General features: G+C 55.9%; 1 protein-coding gene across 3 annotated transcripts; it reads right to left on the bottom strand.

Moving 5' to 3' along the window:
• Positions 1–11,072: 11,072 nt before the first annotated feature.
• On the bottom strand, positions 11,073–17,649 carry LOC122419715. 3 transcript variants are annotated; one of them, XR_006262965.1, is made up of 3 exons: positions 16,451–17,649; positions 15,315–15,408; positions 11,073–11,445 (listed from the first exon to the last, which is right to left on the bottom strand). XR_006262965.1 is itself a non-coding variant. In XM_043434504.1 (3 exons), exons 1-3 carry the CDS (start codon positions 16,461–16,463, stop codon positions 11,178–11,180), a joined length of 504 nt encoding a protein of 167 aa, XP_043290439.1. In that variant the 5' UTR covers positions 16,464–17,601; the 3' UTR covers positions 11,073–11,177. The 3 variants fall into 3 exon arrangements, 2 of the variants coding, with proteins under 2 accessions (XP_043290439.1, XP_043290438.1); XM_043434504.1 differs by having other exon boundaries at positions 16,322–17,601; XM_043434503.1 differs by lacking the exons at positions 15,315–15,408; positions 16,451–17,649 and adding an exon at positions 14,044–15,305.
• Between the last annotated feature and the right edge of the window lie 533 nt (positions 17,650–18,182).

The following is an 18,182-nucleotide window of genomic DNA, read 5'->3' as shown; positions in this document are numbered from 1 at the left end:
CAATTAAAAATGGGCAGAAGACCTGAATAGATAGTTTTTCAAAGAGGAAATGCAGATGGCCAACAGGCACATGAAAGGATGACCAACATTGCTATCATCAGGGAAACGCAAGTCAAAACCACGATGAGGTATCACCTCACCATGTCAGAATGGTTGCCATCAAAAAGAACACAAATAACCAATGTTGTCAAGAATGTGAAGAAGCATGAACCCTTGGACACTGTTGGTGGGAATGTAAATTGGTATGGCCATGGTGCAAAACAATACAGAGGTTTCTCAAAAACCTAAAAGTAAAACGACCATATGTCCCAGCAATTCCACTCCTGGTATATGTATAAAAACAACCCCCTAATTTGAAAACATACATGCACACCAATGTTCACAGCAGCATTATTTACAATAGCCAAGATATGGAAGCAACTTGTGTTTATAAACAGATGAGTAGATTAAAAAGACGTGATTTAAACACACACATCCACACACTGTAGAAAACAGCTCTGCGATCAGTTGCTTGGCCACTTCCAGCTTTGTGACCCCATGGACAGTAGTCCACCAGGCTCCTCTGCCCGTGGGATTCTCCAGGCAAGAATACTGGAAAGGGGTGCCGTGCCCTCCTCCAGGGCATCTTCCCAACCCAGGGATCGAACCCAGGTCTCCCCCATTGCAGACAGATTCTTTACCATCTGAGCCACTGGGGAAGCCCAAGAATACTGGAGTGGGTAGCCTATTCCTTCTCCAGGGCATCTTCCCGACCCAGGAATCAAACTGGGCTCTCCTGCATTGCAGGCAGATTCTATACCAGCTGAGCTACCAGGGAAGCCCTGTAGAAAACCACTCAGCCATAGGGAAAAAAAAATCAATATTTTGCCATTTGCAGCAACATGGATACAGGTTGAGGGCTTTGTGCTCAGTGAAATAAGTCGCAAAATGAAGGACAAATTACTGTATGATATATTCACTGGAAGGACTGATGCTGAAGCTGAAGCTCCAATCCTTTGGCCACCTGATGCGAAGAGCTGACTCATTGGAAAAGACCCTGATGCTGGGAAAGATTGAAGGCAGGAGGAGAAAGGGACGACAGAAGATGAGATGGTTGGATGGCATCACCGACTCAATGGACATGGGTTTGAGCAAATTCCAGGAGACGGTAAAGGACAGAGAAGCCTGGTACGCTGCTGTCCATGGGGTCAAAAAGAGTCAGACATGACTGAGCAACTAAACACCACCAACCATCACCAACAGGTATGTGAAAATACAGCTGTTCAATATCACTAACCATTACTGACATGCAAATCAAAACCACCATGAGGTAATATGCTTTACCTATTAGAATGGCTATTATCAAAAAGACAAGTATTATTTAGAACGTGGGGAAAGAGGGAACCTGTGTGCATTGTTGGTGGGAAAGTAAATCGGTGCAGTCAGTATGGAAGACACTAGGGGTGTTCCTGAAAAATTAAAAACAGAACGACCACACGATCCAGCAATTTCATTTGTGGATATTTATCCAAAGAAATAAAAACACTAACTTGAGAAGGTGTGTTGTATCCCATGTTCATTGCAGCATCATTCACAATAGAAAAGATACGGAAAAAACTTAGGAAGAATGGGTAAAGAAATTGTGGTTCATATGCAGAATGGAATATTACTCAACCATTAAAAGGAAGGGAATACTGCCAGATGAGACATGGATGATGCTAGCAGACATGTGAAATAAGTTGCACAAAGAAAGACAGTTACTCTCACTTGTTGTCACTTGTATGTAGGATATCTTAAAAGGTGGTGGAGGCGGGACTTCCCTGGTGGTCCAGTGGCTAAGACTTTATGCTCCCAGGGCAGGGAGCCTGGGTTCCATCCCTGGTCAGGGACGCCACAACTAAAGATCCCACATGCCACAACTAAGACCCGGCACAGCCAAATAAATACATTTTTTAAAGGTTACCTTTGGAACCAATTTTTGTTTTTCTTTTCCTTTCTCTTGCTTCAGATGTTCATCAAGTACATAAAGGTTAGCAACCTTCTTTCTCGCAATATTGAATAATAGGGCATGGCATATGACTGCACTGTGAAAAGCAAAACTAACATGCTTTAAGCAACTTTTCATATTTGTAAATTATATTGTATAATTAAAGAAGAGAAAGCAATGTACTGTGATGGAGAACATTGTAGTATTCTTATTTCTTTGCAGAAACCAAAGCAGTGATTTACATTTATATTTTTACCAGCACAACTAGAAAGTATAGTGTAACTGTAATGAAATAAATTAACCTTAAAAAAATGTTATGCCCATAGAAACTGAGAGTAGAAGAGCAGCTGCCAGGACCCTGCAAGTGAAGAGGTTGACTAAAGGTACAAATTTCCAGTTTTCACATAAGTTATGGGGATCTGATGTACAGTGTGGTGACTATAAGTAAGTGTGAGTTGCTCAGTCATGTCTGACTCTTTCCGACCCCATGGGCTGTAGCCTGCCAGGCTCCTCTGTCCATGGGATTCTCCAGGCAAGAATACTGAGTAGGTTGCCAGACCCTCTTCCAGAGGATCTTTCCGACCCGGAGATCGAACCTGGGTCTCCAGCATTACAGGCAGATTCTTTACCATCTGAGCAGTAACTATAGTTAACCATAATATTCTGTATGCTTGAAAGCTGCTAAGAGAGTAGGTCTTCTGCAGCCTCATCACACAGGAAAAAGGTAACTCTGTCAGATGATGGATGTATTAATTAACTTGATTATGGTAATTATTTCATAACGTACAGGTACACCAAAACCATCACACTGTACACTTAAAATGTATAGCCTTGTCAGTTACACCTCAATAGAGCTGGGGGGTGGGGGCAGGAAGAAGAAAAAAAATCGTAACCTAATAAAAATGCTCAGAATCATGCTGCAGGTAAGTGTGCTCTGACAGTTACCAATACCTGGTTGAGCTTGACTTTGCTCTTTACTGGGGAAGGAGGAGCCCTGCCCCCCAAGAAGCTGGCCTGGTGCTCCCAGCCAGGGGGTTGGGGTGGGGAGGTGTTCTCCTCCTGGACATAAACCATCTCACAGACACGAAGCTCGGGCAAGGCCCCTGGAGCAGCGGTGGGAGGAGGCAAAGCAAGGCCACTTCACAGCTCTGTCTCAGCACAGAGAGAAGCAAGGTCGCTGAGCCGCCCGCAGAATACCAAGCAGCCCCTCTCTTGGCTACCATGAGGGTCAGCTGCTCCTTTCCCGGGTGCAGCTTCGTCTTCACTCTCCTCTGCAGAAAAGGTTCACTGAGATGATGCATCATAGAAACTCACGCTCTGAGACAGAATCCAGTCCATCTACAGAGAGCCCTGCCTCCTTAGACACACTCCCTAGCCTCCCACCCAAGCCCTCATCAGGTCACACTGAGACGCCTCCAGGCTCCCTAAGGCACATGTGATACTCTTGACTTGTTAACTACGGGTTGGATCCCTCTGGCCGAGGGCACTGACAGGCCAGCGGTGTGGCTCTGGACTCGCCCGGAAGTTAGAGGACCAAAGAGGGGCACTCAGTGATGGGAGGGTGAGCATCCTGGGCAGAGGGCCCGCCCACCGGGGAGGTGGACGCGCAGGCATCTCAGCCGCGTCGTATTCTGCTATCCGGCAACACCTTCCCGGGGACCTCCGGAGTTTGGCGGTGCTGGGAGTCCCCCAGAGATATTTGGGACCTGAGGGCAAGTAGGTGGGCTCCGTGGCTCGTGGGGACAGCTGTCCATCCCAGGGCACTCTGTGCCAAGCTGCCCCTGTCCTTCCACAGTTCAGACCCCTGGAGCCGGAGGTCTGCATCATGAAACCACTCTTCTCCTTTCTACTGGTCTAGGCTCACAACTGACCCTGTCCACCTGCAGGCTTCCGAGGGTGGGGGGTGGGGGGTTTTGCTGGTGGCTTAGGAAGGAGGAAGGGTTTGCTGGAAGGAGGATCTGTGGGGTGACATGGGTGAGAAAGAGGGGGACTGGGGAGAGGAAGAGGAGGCCTCCCCTGCAAAAGCTTAGCTGGACAGGGTGGGGTCTCTCTGTGGGAAGCACCTGTCCCCTCCTGCTTCTGACTGTGTGTTCTAGAAAGTGTGAGAGGAATCCAGCAGCTCAGAGTTGGGGTCCAAACAGTTGGGGCCCTGTGGATTTCGGCAATCACGGGCCGGCGGGGCAGATTGGCACTAACATGCCTACAAAGTAGGGATTCCCACTGTTGGCAGTTTTTCATTTTACCGCCTGGAAACTGAAGGCTCAGAGAGGCCCGAGCCCGCCCAGGGTCACACCGCAGATTCTCAGAGGAGCCAGGGGTCCCTTCTTCCGCCTCCTTCCAGGGGCTTCCTACAGGTGTGGGAGCTCCTCACCCCCACCCCAACCTCCATCGCCCCCCCAGACCTGGGCTGATCCCTGGTGGGGACACACCAGAGGACCCCAGGCTGGGTTCTACTATTTCTACAGCTGAGCAAGGGCAGCCCCCAGCGCTGCTGTCTTCAGGATAAACCCAGCACCATGGCGGGGGTCCTAAGCCGGAGATGCCAAAGGCGCAGACAGATTGATCTCCCCCCTCCCGCAAGCAGTTCCTGTCTGCTTGCTGCCCACGTTTCCGTAAGTCCCCAGGCCTGGGGGAGACCCCTAATTGTGAGTGACAATTGTGAGTGACGGTTCCCCAGGGGCGGCCCCCTCTCTGGGGCAAGGTCAAGATCTCTTGCAAGCCCCTCACTGCCCACCGCCCTCTTCCCTCTCAGTCGCCTCTCTCCCGCGCCCCCATCCTGCCGGTGATCCCCGGTGCCAGACGAAGTCTGCTCTGCGTCCCGGCCCACCTCCCCTAACCCCTCCCCTCAGCTCCCCGCCCCACCCCGCACCCCCGCGCCGGCAGGATGGAGCTGTGCAGCCCCCCACCCCGTCACCGAGCCTCGCCATCCCCCCCAGCCCAGGCCCCCGGGCCCCCGCAGCGCCCCGCTCTCCGCCCCCGCTCCCGCCCCCGCCGGTCCTGACGCTAGGAGCGGGGCGGTGCGTCAGCCGGTGACTCAAACCTAGCGCACTTCATTTATTCAGTAGCTCTGGGCCTGAAAAACACCGGCTAAATTGCATCCCATTTTCCCCAGGCCCATTAGCAAGCAGCAGCCTCATTCTCAGTAATTCCGCTGAACCATCCTGGGCGGGCGGCGAGGGGGCTTTGTTCCGCTGCCGCCCCCGCCCCTGGAGAAAAGCACAAACTTTGCGAAGCCGGGTACAATGGGCTGCCTGAGTCACTGGTCAGAGGGTGGGACACCCGGGGCCCCAGACCCCCCCCCCCCGCCAGCGCCCCCACCCCTGCCCACTCAGTCCCGTTCTGGCCTTTTCTCTGCCTTTAATGGCATTACCTCTGGATTTTCCCACCGCATCCCCTCAAAACCCACCTCCCTGGGGCCCCAAGTTGGGTTTTTCCCCGGGGTCCCCACAGCCTCGTGGCCCTGACCACCGGCTGCCAGGGGTCCGGGTGTCTGTTGGAACAGTGACGGCCAGCACCGTCGTTTCTGGAGGGTTTGCCATCCCGTCAGGGGCTCTGCCTGGCTCCCCTGCACCAGCTCCACCACCGTTGCCTCCCCAGGGGACCCTGACTTGGAGTAGCACCCCCTCTTCCTCCTGCTGGTTCCAGGCCCTCAGGCAGATGGGTTCCCACCCCAAAGCTGACATCCTTCCAGCTGAAAATGGGAGACATGGTATTAGAAACTATCGGACAGGAGGCAGGAGCATTCCTGGAAATAAAAGATGGAAACGCACTTGTAATCAGGCAACTTCCTGGGCCCTGGTGGGGGCAATCTGGGGTCTCGGGCTCATCCCGCTGTGCTGAGGGGATTGGCCAGTGGCCACTTCTCCTGGACCCTGAGAGTGGATCCCCAGTCCCATTAACTGCCCCAGGCCTCTTGGGGTCTCACTCTTTTTGTCTCCAGGCCTTGTACTTGGCTAAGGAGAGACTGGGCACCGCTGGCTGTCCAAAGCCTGGGGTGTTTGGAAACCGCTGGTTCAGTGGAAACTGCATGAAAAATGAACATACACTGATTACTGTTGTCCTGTTACAGGTTACTAAGTGCCAGGTGGCTAGGAAAGGCCACCGAGGCCCCAGGGAGACTCCTTTTGCGGCAGACGCAGGCATGCGGAGTCCCAGGCGTGGAAGGTGTAGGAGGGAGCCATACAGCCAGCACATTTCGGCCTGGGAGAGCTCCCCAGGGACCCGCTCTGCTGTGCACACACCAGGCGGGAAAGCTGGACCCCCACGGCTGTTGGGGCCTGAGGGGGACCGTTGGAGTGAGCCGCCATGGCAGAGGGGTCTGCACCATCTCTGTACCCCAAGCCAGGGAAAAGGAAGCCTTAGTAAAGTCCAGACCCATGACCCCTTCTCCCTCCTTGCGTGTATGGAGCAGCCACCAGCCCCCTTCCTCCTGGACCGGTCTCAGGAAAATATCAGCAGCAGGAGGATGATGTCAAATGGAAGATGAACACAGACAAACAACAGCCCCACCGACCCAGCCAAGACTCAGCAGGAAGGGACCCTGGGCCCCCGCGCACTGGGAACCCCTGCGCCGGTAATCACCCGGCCTTTCTGGGGGCTCCGTCTGCATCTTCCTCTTCTGTGGGGGAGAGGCTATGCACAGTGGCCATGCCCCAAGCTCAAGGTGGTCTGTTCCATGCACCCAGCATCCCCCGTGTCTGCACCAGGCGTGGCGGGGGGTGGTCGGGAAGCGGAGGAGGCTGGCAGAGAGACCTTGGGGTGAGGGGGTGCCAGCTATCCACGTGACGCTGCGCCAGGCATGGCGTCAGGTCTCTCTCCAGAAGACCCAGGTCGTCCAGTAAGGAAATGGGAGCTCAGAGGGTTTGAGTGGCTTCCCTAAGGTCACACAGCACTTTCAGGCAGAGCTGGGCTGATGGCTTAGGTGCTGGAGGGTGTGATGCTTGCATCATGAATGACGCTTTCATTCCTCTCCATGTTTTCAGGAATGAAGGGTTAGAGCCCGGGTGGGGAGTGAAGCACCTTTAAGCCATCAGCCCCCTGCCTTCCCAACCCCCAGCCTCCTACCCCTGTCCTGGGGGCTGGAAATATAATTGTATTCTGGAAAACAAGCTTTCTTCCTGTAACAAAACTTGCTTGTCTTCTTGGGTAGCGAGTCACCCCAGCCGGGCTTCATCAGCTGTTCAGCCAAAGGAGGGGCGTGTCTGCTGAGCGGTCCTCGGAGGGTGAACTTGCCCCCTGGGACCCTGGGAAGCAAATGAGCGTGGCCATTAGGGGAACTGGGTGTGAGTGGAAGTGACCACCCGCCTCGGAGAAGAGAGGGCTTGTCACCAGGAGGCCAGAGTGGGGTCAGCTTCATTAGCGACCAACAGGGATGAGAGTCCTGGGACTCAGCGGCATCAGGGAGACCCACGGCAGCTGCACAGGGGGTCAGTTGCTTTAGGCTCAGAAAGAACTAGCAAGGAGCCATACTTCAGAGAGGATGGGGTCCACTCTGACCCCAGATCTTGCTTCTAGCCCACCTCCTCATCCAGTGTGCTCACTTGCCGCTAATGCCCGTCACTCATCCCTATCTCTGGCAGCAGACGTTTCTGCTTCCTGACTCCCTTGACCCCTTTGCCCCCGTCCAGATTTCCTGACCTTGGCAGACACACGGAAAGCCCCCTCTTCCTTAAGCGCACATCTGCGAGTGTGTGCACTGGCGGAATCCGCCATCACTCACTCACGTCCACACACATTCCTCAGCCCCCTGACCGTCCGCGGTGGGGGTGTGGGATGAAGGGACAGAGTGCCGTGTCACGGGGCGCCTTGCTGAGGTTTGGGGGCCGCCAGATCAGGGGTTCCCTCGGTAGCCAGGACCAGCCCAGCCTGAGTCACAGCACTGACCTCTGGGAAGCGTTGCCTGGACCTGTCTGTCTTGTCCTCTGACCCCGGGCTCTTTGACATGAGGTCCATGTGAGGGTTCCCAAGCCAGGGGCTCTCATCCTGTCCCTGATTCTCTGGCTTCTCACCAGGGCCAAGCCGTGTGCTGAGTTCTGGTCGTACCCCCAGCATCTGACTCTATGCCCCTGGCTTGAATTCCATCTCTGGTCCCTCCTGTCCAAGCCTCCAGCCACCCCTCCCCATCTCCAGGCTCCACGGTTCAGAAGCCAGGCCAGGAGGGTCCCTGGGGGGAGTCAGGTCTAGAGCCTGCTGAGAAGTTGACCTCCATGAGAATCAAATTATGACCTCTCACGTCTTGGGCCCAAGATGTCAGTGATCATGGCAAGGGGATAAATAGTGGAGGACACCTCCATCTGAACCACAAAAATAAAGGGAGGAGCCTTACCTCATGGGGTCTCAGAAACAGTGTGCAGTGAATCGTCTGACAGCTAATATTCACCCACTTGCTCGGATTAATTCATCTAATCCTCTCAACAGCTCCATTTGACAGATAGGAAGACTGAGCCCCGCAGAGATGAAGGAGCACCACGGTGTTAAACTGGGATGAGAACTCAGGCAGTTGGGGTGCAGAGCCTGGGCCCCAGGGCTCTTGCCACACTGCCTTGAGGAAATGGCTGTGCTCTGCATGCCAGGGAACCAGCAGAGCTGCTCTGAGGCCCCAGCATCCACGACAGGACCAGAGTCCCATGAAGGGCTACAGAAAGGGATCAGGGGAGGCCCAGCCCCAAGGCCACAGGGCCTGGACTCAGACCACAGGCCCTCTCCCCATCTTCTGCCAGGACCGAAGCTTCATGAACAGTGATGCTCAGCTTCCAGCTGTTCCCTCTAGGGAGCTGCAGTTCCCCTAGGTAACTTCTAGAAATTTCCATGGACAGTTCTGGCTTCATGGTGCATTGGGAAGAAAAGAACAAAGGGGCAGAGAGCAGAGGTGGGGGGCCTGGAGCAGAAGCAGGGAGGAGGTGAGGCATCCCAGGGAGGAGTGGGCGGTGAGCCCTGCCCTGTCCCACCTCCTGCCAGTGCTGAGGCTGGGCTTCCCTGGGTGACAGAAGGGTAGAGATCATGGCTGTGTAGTTTGGTGGTCAAGGGGATGGTGACCCCCAGAGCTTGCAGGGCTGGTCATGTGGGGTGATGGCACAGGAAGGGACTCTTGGGACTTTGATGTCACAGTCTGATTCAGTAACACCCATTTTATAGATGAGAAGACTGAGGCCAGTGCAGGCGAGTGACTTCCCATTGTTAACTTGGAACCAGGATCCTGACAAGATGTGCATCCAGATTTCTGCCATTTGTTTGCTTGGACCTTCTCCTGTGGGTTTGGATGTGGCATCAGCTCTTGCCTGGCATACAGTAGGTAAGGGTGGTTGTGGTATCACTCTTGGAATGGTGGGACAGCCCCATGGGAATCATGATGAGGAAGGCAGGGCAGGCTGGGGCCATAGGAGCCCGAATACCCACCCCAAGCTTTTCCCCAGGAAGCCAGTCCTTGGCACATCTGTCTGGGAGCCCTCAGCACCCTTGTGACCTGCTGTGGCAGACCTGGACGTGTCTCTGAACCTAATGGGCCCTGTTGCTCAAGGTTCTGTTTGCAGGTGCCCTCCAGAGCTGGGGAATGGATGGAGAGTGCCCAGAACCTGGGTGCTGTGGCTGGTACCCATGGGGTCCTGGACCATCAGGAGTGGGTGGTCTCCAGGTCTGGGTGAGTAAGGCTGCAGGCTTGCTGTGACTTCAGGATCCCTGGGGACCCTATCCAGTCAGAGGGAGCCCCCAACTCTAATGAGAACCGGATCTGGTCAGCACCTCATATATATTTGAAACCCGTTTCCCTCTCACCCCATCTGCAAGATGGGTGCCCATTTTGTAGATGAGGAAACTGAGGCTCAGTGACAGTAAGTGACAAAGGCTGGATTTGAACCTAAGTCCTCATCTGGGGCCCACACCCACCAGACCCCACTCGACCGGGCTTTCTGTTTGAAAGAACTGCACCTCTGCAGCATCCCCTGGGCTTTCCCTGGTGGCTCAGTTGGTGAAGAACCCACTTACAGTGCAGGAGATCGCCTCCAGCACAAGAGACACAGGTTCGATCCCTGGGTCAGGAAGATCCCCTGGAGAAGGAAATGGCAACCCACTCCAGCATTCTTGCCTGGAGGATTCCATGGACAGAGGAACCTGGTGGGCTACAGTCCATGGGGTCCCAAGAGTCGGAGACGACTTTAGCGACTAAACCACAACATCCCCTACCAGGTGTATACGCCCAGTTCACCTTGAGAAGGCAACCTTATGCCTGTTTCCCAAAGCCACAGTCACTTTCCAGAGTGGAAGTATTTTTCCAAAGGTAGAGTCTGCCCCCATCAAGGGGCTCTGGAGAAGCGGAAGATTCCCAGGGGAAGGGGCTGGCGGTTTGAGGGTCTACCCCATGGTTGTGCTCACCAAAGGTCTAAGCTGGGGGTGGGGGTGGGGTCCCTAACACTAGTAGAGCAACCTCTCTGGACCTCCGTTTCCCCTCTGTCAGATGGGGACTGTCCGTCTGGATGGCTGTGGGGGGGCTACAGAATGGGGGACTGGAGATGGTGCCCCCCCCAAAACCCTGGCAAGAGGGTGGCTGTCTGCCTCTCCTTTGCTGCAGAGCTGGGGAGAAAATCAAGCTGCCCCCCTCGCCCCCACAGTCCCCCCAGCCCAGACCCAGGTGGTGGGCAGAGCGCAGGCGAGAGGCTCTGGGGAAAACAGCGTGAGTCACCCGCCGGCCGGAGCGTGTCCTTCCCGGCTGAGAACCAGCGGTGGCAGGTTTCATAGGTAATTATGTAATTTATGAGGCTCCCGCTCGCGCCTGCTTCTGAGTCAGCCCGGCTGTGTCGTGACCAGGCGGAGGCTGGCAGAGCGAGACGTGGGCACCAGCTCTGCCCCTGGGCCCTGGCCTCTCTGCTCGCGGGGGCTGAGGAGGGGCGGGTGCTGTCTCAGACCTGCAGCATGTCCTCCTGTGGCCCCGGTTCACATCAGGACGTGAGCTCGCAGGTGTGGAGTGGACGGCAGGAAGATGCTCTGTGGTCAGGGTGTGGGTGGGGGACGGCTCTAGGGGAGAAAGCCCTCCCAGAGGCAGAGGGTCTTTGTTTTGAAACCCTCCACTTAAATGCTATCTCCGAACATACAGACACACACACGAGCATTTAGATTTTGATAACATGTATTTATTACTTAAATGGTCTGTATTTGAAGAGTGTTTGAAGAGGAAGAACAGGAATTCTTACATCCTTCTAGCCAGCACAAAGAAGCCCCGCTATTTGGTGGGACAGGGCATGGTCACTGGCCTCAAGTTTATCTCCCCTGGGCCCACATGGTCCTCCCCAGGGTCCATGTGAAGGCCAGTCCGTATGCGGCAGGACTGGCCCCCTGGAGAGCAGTCTGGGTCCTTCAAATGGTGGTGGGGCGGGGGGGTGCAGGGGCCTCCCCCAGCTTCCTGAGTGAGGCAGGCAGGGTGTGTGCGTCGGCCTGCTGGGGCCTGGGTGCCCTCTGCGTGGTTCATCAGCGGGGACTGTGGAGCAGCCCTGTGAAGCAGGAGACAGAGGAAAGGGTTGAGACTCCAAGATGGGGTCAGAGAAACTAGGTGGGAACCAGCGCCCCCACCACCAGCCCAGTGTCATCCTGGGGTCCTGGACAGGGCCCAGGGGTCTGCCGCCCACCCCGCTCCCGACTCGGTTTCCCTTCCTGGGCCCCTACCGCCCTGGACAGAAAGCAGAGGGAGACAGCAGGCCAGAGGGCCCTGGGGTGTCAGACCGACCTCCCCTTCCTTCTTTCCACCGCTTCTTCTCCCAACCAGGCCCCCTCCCCACTCAAGCCCTTCTTCGATTTTTCCTGGCTGAAACCTGCCACAGACACCACCACACCCGTAAAGAGATAAATAAATAAAAGAAAAACAACGTCAACTGTGAAAGGCAGTCCAAAGCTGAATGTTTTCCGGCCTGAGTTAATTACACTTTAAATTGGCATGTTTACTGATGGGGGATTTCAAGTTAGCAGAGACACCCCCTCCCCAACTGTCTGTACAGTAAAACTCCGCAGGCTGGCGGGCTCCCCCAGGCCTTGGCAGGCCCTGCCGCTCCCCTGCCAACGAGAGAGCATAACAGAAACATCTACTATTTTTGAGTGTTAGAGAAAATGAAGATATCACAGATGGTGGAAAGCAGTATCCTGGACGCTTTTCTGACACCCCGGACTCTGCTGCACCTTTTCGGTGGCATCCTGCCCCAGGGGGACCAGGGACCCCAGGCTGGGGGCTCAGGGCACCCAAGTCAAGGCTCAGCCTGATCAGGGCCCCTCACGCTCACTGCAGCGCTGCCCTGGGGGGCTTCCCTCCCTTCTCCACAGCCAGAGGCTGCGTGAACTGGGGCGGTGCGCTCTGGGGAGGACTTAGGAGGCTCCATTCCATTCAGTCACTTCAAACACTGTTTGAAGCCCAGAGGAGCTGCTCTGGGTAAGGTGGCCCTGACCCTCCTAACAGTGTGGGCTCCCTGGACCCTGTGTGTCCCGGGCAGACCCCACCTCTGCTCCAGGCCCAAATGGAAGTCCACTCGTGCTCCTTCTGATGGGCACTTAATCAGACCCAAAGAACGCCTCCAGGGTCAGGTCAGCTCCCCAGCTCACGGTCAGACTTCTGCTCAAGGCAGAAGCCCTCCTTGTGGCCACCTCTGGCTCCGCCCTTGGCTCTGGGATGGGGTCCACCCAATGCTCAGCCCATGGGATGTCTACACACCAGGCACCTGCCGGGTGCCAGGTCCAGAGTGCCTGCAAAGGGGAGATCTGGCCAACAGCATCACATGGTGCCTTCCCAGGGCTGAGTTCCCAACCAGGCACAGGGGCCCCAGAGCAACCACACCAGACACAGCCCCTGCTCCCATGGAGCTTGCAGGCTTTGCAAGGAGATACCTGTTGATCAAAGACTCAGAAGACTGATATCTGACTGCAAATTGAGGTTCTGTATGGATCAGGTGTGGTAGATCCAGGAGGGCTTCCTGTAGGAAGTGGTATTGGCGCAGAGCCCAGGGGACTCATAGGGTGTGAAAACAATACTGCAGCACTAAGGGTATGAGGTGGGCATTGAGATGTCTGCCTGCTCCCCCAGCCCGGCCTGAACTTCCTCGGGTCCTTCCCCACCCCCAGCCTGGCACTCTTTCTGTCAGGTGGGGGGCAGCGTGGCTGTGCACTGTGGGCTCCTTTCCATTGCCACCAGGATAATGTGAAAATGATGAACAAGCCTCCATCACACCCTTGCTTCTTGGCCCTCGAGCCCGTCCCCGCTGTGACAAATGGCCCCTCGGCCTCTGCAGGGTCTTTTCAGCGGCCTCGACTACAGAGCCTTGGCGGCACTCAAGGGAGATTTATGTTCGTCTTCCCTAGATTCTTCTCAGGTTCTCTGCTTCCTTATTCCCTCAAAGAGCACACTTTTATTTATTCATTCCACAAACGTCCTCCCCACGCGTGCTTCCTGCTGGTAATAAAGACCTGATTCAATACACTCCCTGGTTGAATACCTACTTTGCACTGGTGTCTGAGACCAGCTTCAGTCCAGCTATTCACTGAGGACCGCCTGTGAGCTGAGCTGACACTGCGGAGTGAGGGCCCTGGCTTCTAGAAGCTCTGTGCCAAGGCAGCAAAGTCACCCCCCCTCCCCCACCCCTTGAGAACCCAGGTACTGAGTCCCACCTGGGATTCCCTCCCACAGCCTTGGGGTGTTGGGTCACCCCCTGTCATTGCCAAGAGGGAAACTGCTTATTTGCCAGAGATGGGTCTTGATCCCAAAGTCTGAGAGCACCCTCAGGAAAAACAGCCAGGACAAAAGCACTTTGTCCCCGTGGACCTCAGTTTTCCTATCTGTGTGAGGCTGTGAGTGGAGGGACAGAAGAGAAGGGGAATAAACTTAGGGGTCCTACGCAGCCCTGGGATTTGGGGCTGGGGGGCTTTGCATCCTCAAAGGCCCATGAGGACTGAGACCTCTGTGGGTCCCCAGGGCTGCACCAGGCACCGACTCTGGTGACTCGGGGTGGTACAAGCGAGGGTGGGGGAGAGCACGGACGAGGGGAGCCAAGCCCACCCTGCAGAGCCCGCAGACCGGTCTGAGTGCTCATTCCGACGAGATCTGTACTCACCCGGGGGGCAAACAGCCATCAAATGCGCCCAAAGCAGCCCAACACGGGCCCTGGGTATTCAGATCCCCCACCGTGCCCTGGGCCTTCCGATGGGGCGAGCGGCCCACCCTCTGGGCCAGGGGACACCCCATTCCGGGAGGAACTAAATGCAGGTACCACGTGGGTGCAGAGGACAACCAGGAAAAGCCCGGCAAACTGAACGCTGGGAAAAGCGCGCCTACGTCATCAGGCAAAGAGCGTCTGCCGCCGCGGGGGCCCTTGCCCACGCAGGCACCAGAAAGCCGTGAGCGGGCCTGGGGTTGGGCCCACAGCGGGCTCACTGACACAGTGCCTGGGCGGCGGGCCCAAGTCACTGACCCTCTGGCTCCGAGGTCCACTGTGCCTTTCTTCCTGGCCTCTGTGCGGACAGACATTTTCACTGGGTTTGCCGGATGAAAACAGGCCCTTTGTTTATTTTCTCGTCTCCTCAAACAATAGATAAACCCGTAATTTGGCTTTTAATGAAATTCTGTAGCGAGTAGCGCAGGGTCACCCGTCTGTGGGTCTAAAGTGAGGTTGAAAGCTGCACGCTGCCCAGCGCCTGGTACCCTGGGCTGACATTTTGTCTCATGCATAATTCTCGAGTGGCGGCAATGTACCCAGTGCTTCTCCGCACAGCGGCCTGGGCGGTGAGGGGGCTCGGGCGGCCGTGCTCATTACTGCTGGGTTGCGGTGTGGGGATGGTTACATCGGAGCTATTAAATAAAGGCTAATGTTGCTTCCCATCCACCTACATACATTTAATGTATTCCAAAGATGTGTGGATGCATTAACAACAATTTTCATCTCCAAATGTCCCCATTCTCTCAGTTCCATGCATAAAATATTAGCCCCAACACTACGCTCCAGCCTGTTGCAGATGTAGTTCCTATAACCCCTGGCTCTGGGTGCTGGAGAGTTGGCTAGAAAGTGGGGAGGGGGCTCAACTGGGGTGTGTGGGGTTATACTGGGGCTTATCACTCCTTTTGGGGTGTTATACTGGGGGCACTAGGAAGTGGAAAGAAGGGCCCAGACCCAACAGCAAACCCCCGACTCTCAAATGACATCCTGCAAGGGGCAGAAAAAGACGGAAAATCAAACAGCTTTTAACAAATGTGAAGAAATTCTAAAAACCGATTACCATATTCATATGCTTATCACCACATCTTGAGTGCCTTGGCACTTTCCTAGAGATTTCACTTGATAAGGTCCCAGCCCTCAGGGAGTCCGTTAGTCAACCAACACTCACTCACCTTTCCTGTACTCTGGTCCTGGCCTGGAACCCAGGACTGTGGGCACAGCAGGGGACATGACAGAAAAAACTCCTGCCCTGAGAAATTTTACAATCTAAGGGGGAGAGAGAAAGAAAATATTAACATCCATTTAGTTTAATTTCATGTAATTTCAGATAAGCTAGTAAGACAGTGTTAACAGGATGATAAAAGAGGTGGCTAGGAAGAGGTAGGGGCTAGACTGGGTGATCAGAGACAGCTTTGCCAAGCAAGCGACATTTCATCACCTCCGGAGTCCCAAACCCCTGCTCTAGAAAGGGGGCAACAATTGGTGGGGGGAAGGGGAAGCAAGAGACTCTGCTGAGGGTCCCCAAAAAGGAGCATGAAGGGCATGCTTAGGACTCAACTCTGTCAGAAAGATGGATGGACCTAAAAGGGGGATAAACCATAAAGTGTGGCAGGCAGAGAAGGAGGTGGGCCAGTCTGGGGGCCCTGAGACACTAGTTACTGTTTTGGAGCCCAGCATGAGGGCGGGGCGGGGCGGGGGTTTGCACAGAGGCACTCTGGTTAGGACAGAGAGAGCGTGACTGCACTCTCGAAGGTTCTCCCTGGCAAAAGGCGAAGAAGGAAGCCTGGAAGGAGAGCCAGGTGGGGGGTCTGTGCAGTGGTCCAGGCCAGAAAGGGTGGTCCCTCCGGCAGGGCTGGGGCTCAGGGCCTGGAGAGGGAGTGTGAGGATCCCATGAGAAGGAGGAATGTCCGTAGAACTTAGAGGCCGGACGCTCCACTGGTGTGGTCACTGCTGGTCTTCCTGGAGCTGGGGCAACCCCTCTGTGCCCTGGGCACAGAGAGGCCATGGGCCGGAAGAGGAACCAATGGGGGGAAAAGCATGCCCGGAGAGGAGATGTCAGAGGTAAGGATGTTGCTTCATGGGGGTTGGAATGATGCCCGTGTCAGAAGGGGCTTCCAGTAGCCCAGGAGGCAAATAACAAATACCAAACAGCCCGAGGTCATCCTTTGGAGGCGCTCACCTTTCCAGGGGCCCTGGACCCTTCCCACGCCCTGGGTGATGCTGCCGTGCGGGGTCTGGGCAGGGTCGGGGTGGCGGATGGGGGTTGCCAACGTGAAGGAAGAATCAGCAGGTAAGCCTAGCCCAGCACCTCGGTAGTGCATCAGTTAGGGACCGCGGGAGCCGGGGTGGGCTCTGCTCCGTGCTGCTCCCAGGAACCCTCCAGAATGGATGCAGCTGGAAAATGAACAAGCCAGTGGCTTGTCCTACATCAAGTCCCCGGGTCAACCTGTATGGAGGCTTCAGAATCAGCACCAGAGCCGGAGGCGTCCAAGGTGGGATTGGATATCGGAAAGAGGTTGACTGTATAATATTCATCGTTTAGAAAAGTGAACACCTCACAGGCAACCTATTTCAGGTACCACTGAACAGGGTTGACAGCAGACTAGAGGCTGCTTCCCCAGACGTTCCCACCCCGACCTCACGGCCCCGCCCACAACCCCACCCCCACAACATAGCCCCGCCCCAGCCCCACCCACAACCCCGCCCCTCCGCCCTCGGATGAGTCAGCACGTGCTTGGCCCTCGAAGACACCGGACACTGGCGAGCGTGCAGGACGCATGCAAGGTGGGATTTGATGCCGAAGAGAGGCCGACCCGTGTATTGTGCGTCATAAAGAATGCGAACCGGCCACGGGCAGCCTCTCCTCGAGCACCAAGTGGAGCAGCACGCACGGCAGGCAGGCAGGCAGGCAGGCAGGCAGGCAGGCCGGCCGGCCCTGGGGCTCTTCTCCGAAGGGCGTCGTCCCTCTGGGTCTCAGGGCGCCGGGACACATGCTCAGGCCATGCACAGGGTCTGCCCTAGGCGGGAGGCCTTGGGGACTGACAGGTGCGGGCCAGTTGGGGGGCCCCTCCCGGGACCCCCTGTGATTCAGTGGCATTGGGCCGTGGACAAGAGACTGAATCCGAGCTGTTCATCTCACACACCCAGCAAATGCTTCATGATCAGCCTCCCAGAGTCAGCGTGCCCTCCAGGAAGCTCTTGCAGGACGGATGTGGAGCCCATGCATTCACATACCCTGGACGGGGCGGGCTTCAGGCCCACGAGGGGTGGGTGGTACTGAAAACAGGCCATCTGTGTTATATTCGTCATTAATAAAGCGAACTCATCACAGACAACCTCTCCTCAAGTACCCAGAGTGGCGCCTGCTCCACAGACGGCAGGCGTGCACCAAGGATGCTGGCCTCCCGGGAGCCGTCCTGAGGGTGGACCAGACGCCACAGGTGAGAGGAGGCAGCGCCCCCTTCCCCTTGAGAACCTGGCCTCCATGTGGGCACCCTGCCCGGGCAGTGACACAGGAAGCCCCCACCCCGTTCTCACCCCACCAAGGGCTTTGTCAACAAGCGTTCCTCCAAGGTGAGATTTGATACTGAGAAAAGATCAACCATGTATTATTCGAAGTCAATAAAGCGAATATAACACGGTCGATCTCCCTTCAGGTACCAGGAGAGGTGCTGAGCTGAGGAACGAGTGACTCGCCCGGGCCCGCGGGCCCTGCAGGCTGCAGTGGGTACGGACGGCTAGTGGACCAGGTGAAGTACATTAGAAACAATTACTTTCCAACTGGTCGACCATCTGTCCTGTACCCCAGAGTGGTTGCCGGTACTGACGTTCTTCCCCGAGGTGCCACGGCCTCCGAGACGGCCTCTCTGGTGGATTTTGATACCGGAAAGGGGTTCACCGAGCAACATTCGTCGTCCAGATGCAAAGTTGCTCGGGTAACCTCTCCCCGCGTACCATGGAGAGGCTCGGATGCTTGGACTAAGGCGGATGCTTCAAGGTGGCTGAGCTTCCAGAAGACCCTCCCCACTCCAGGGCAGCTT

The sequence above is a fragment of the Cervus canadensis genome, chromosome 17, assembly GCF_019320065.1.
Source record: "Cervus canadensis isolate Bull #8, Minnesota chromosome 17, ASM1932006v1, whole genome shotgun sequence".
NCBI lineage: Eukaryota > Metazoa > Chordata > Mammalia > Artiodactyla > Cervidae > Cervus > Cervus canadensis.
Note: the sequence above shows the minus strand (reverse complement) of the source record. Positions and strands in the feature narration are given on the sequence as shown.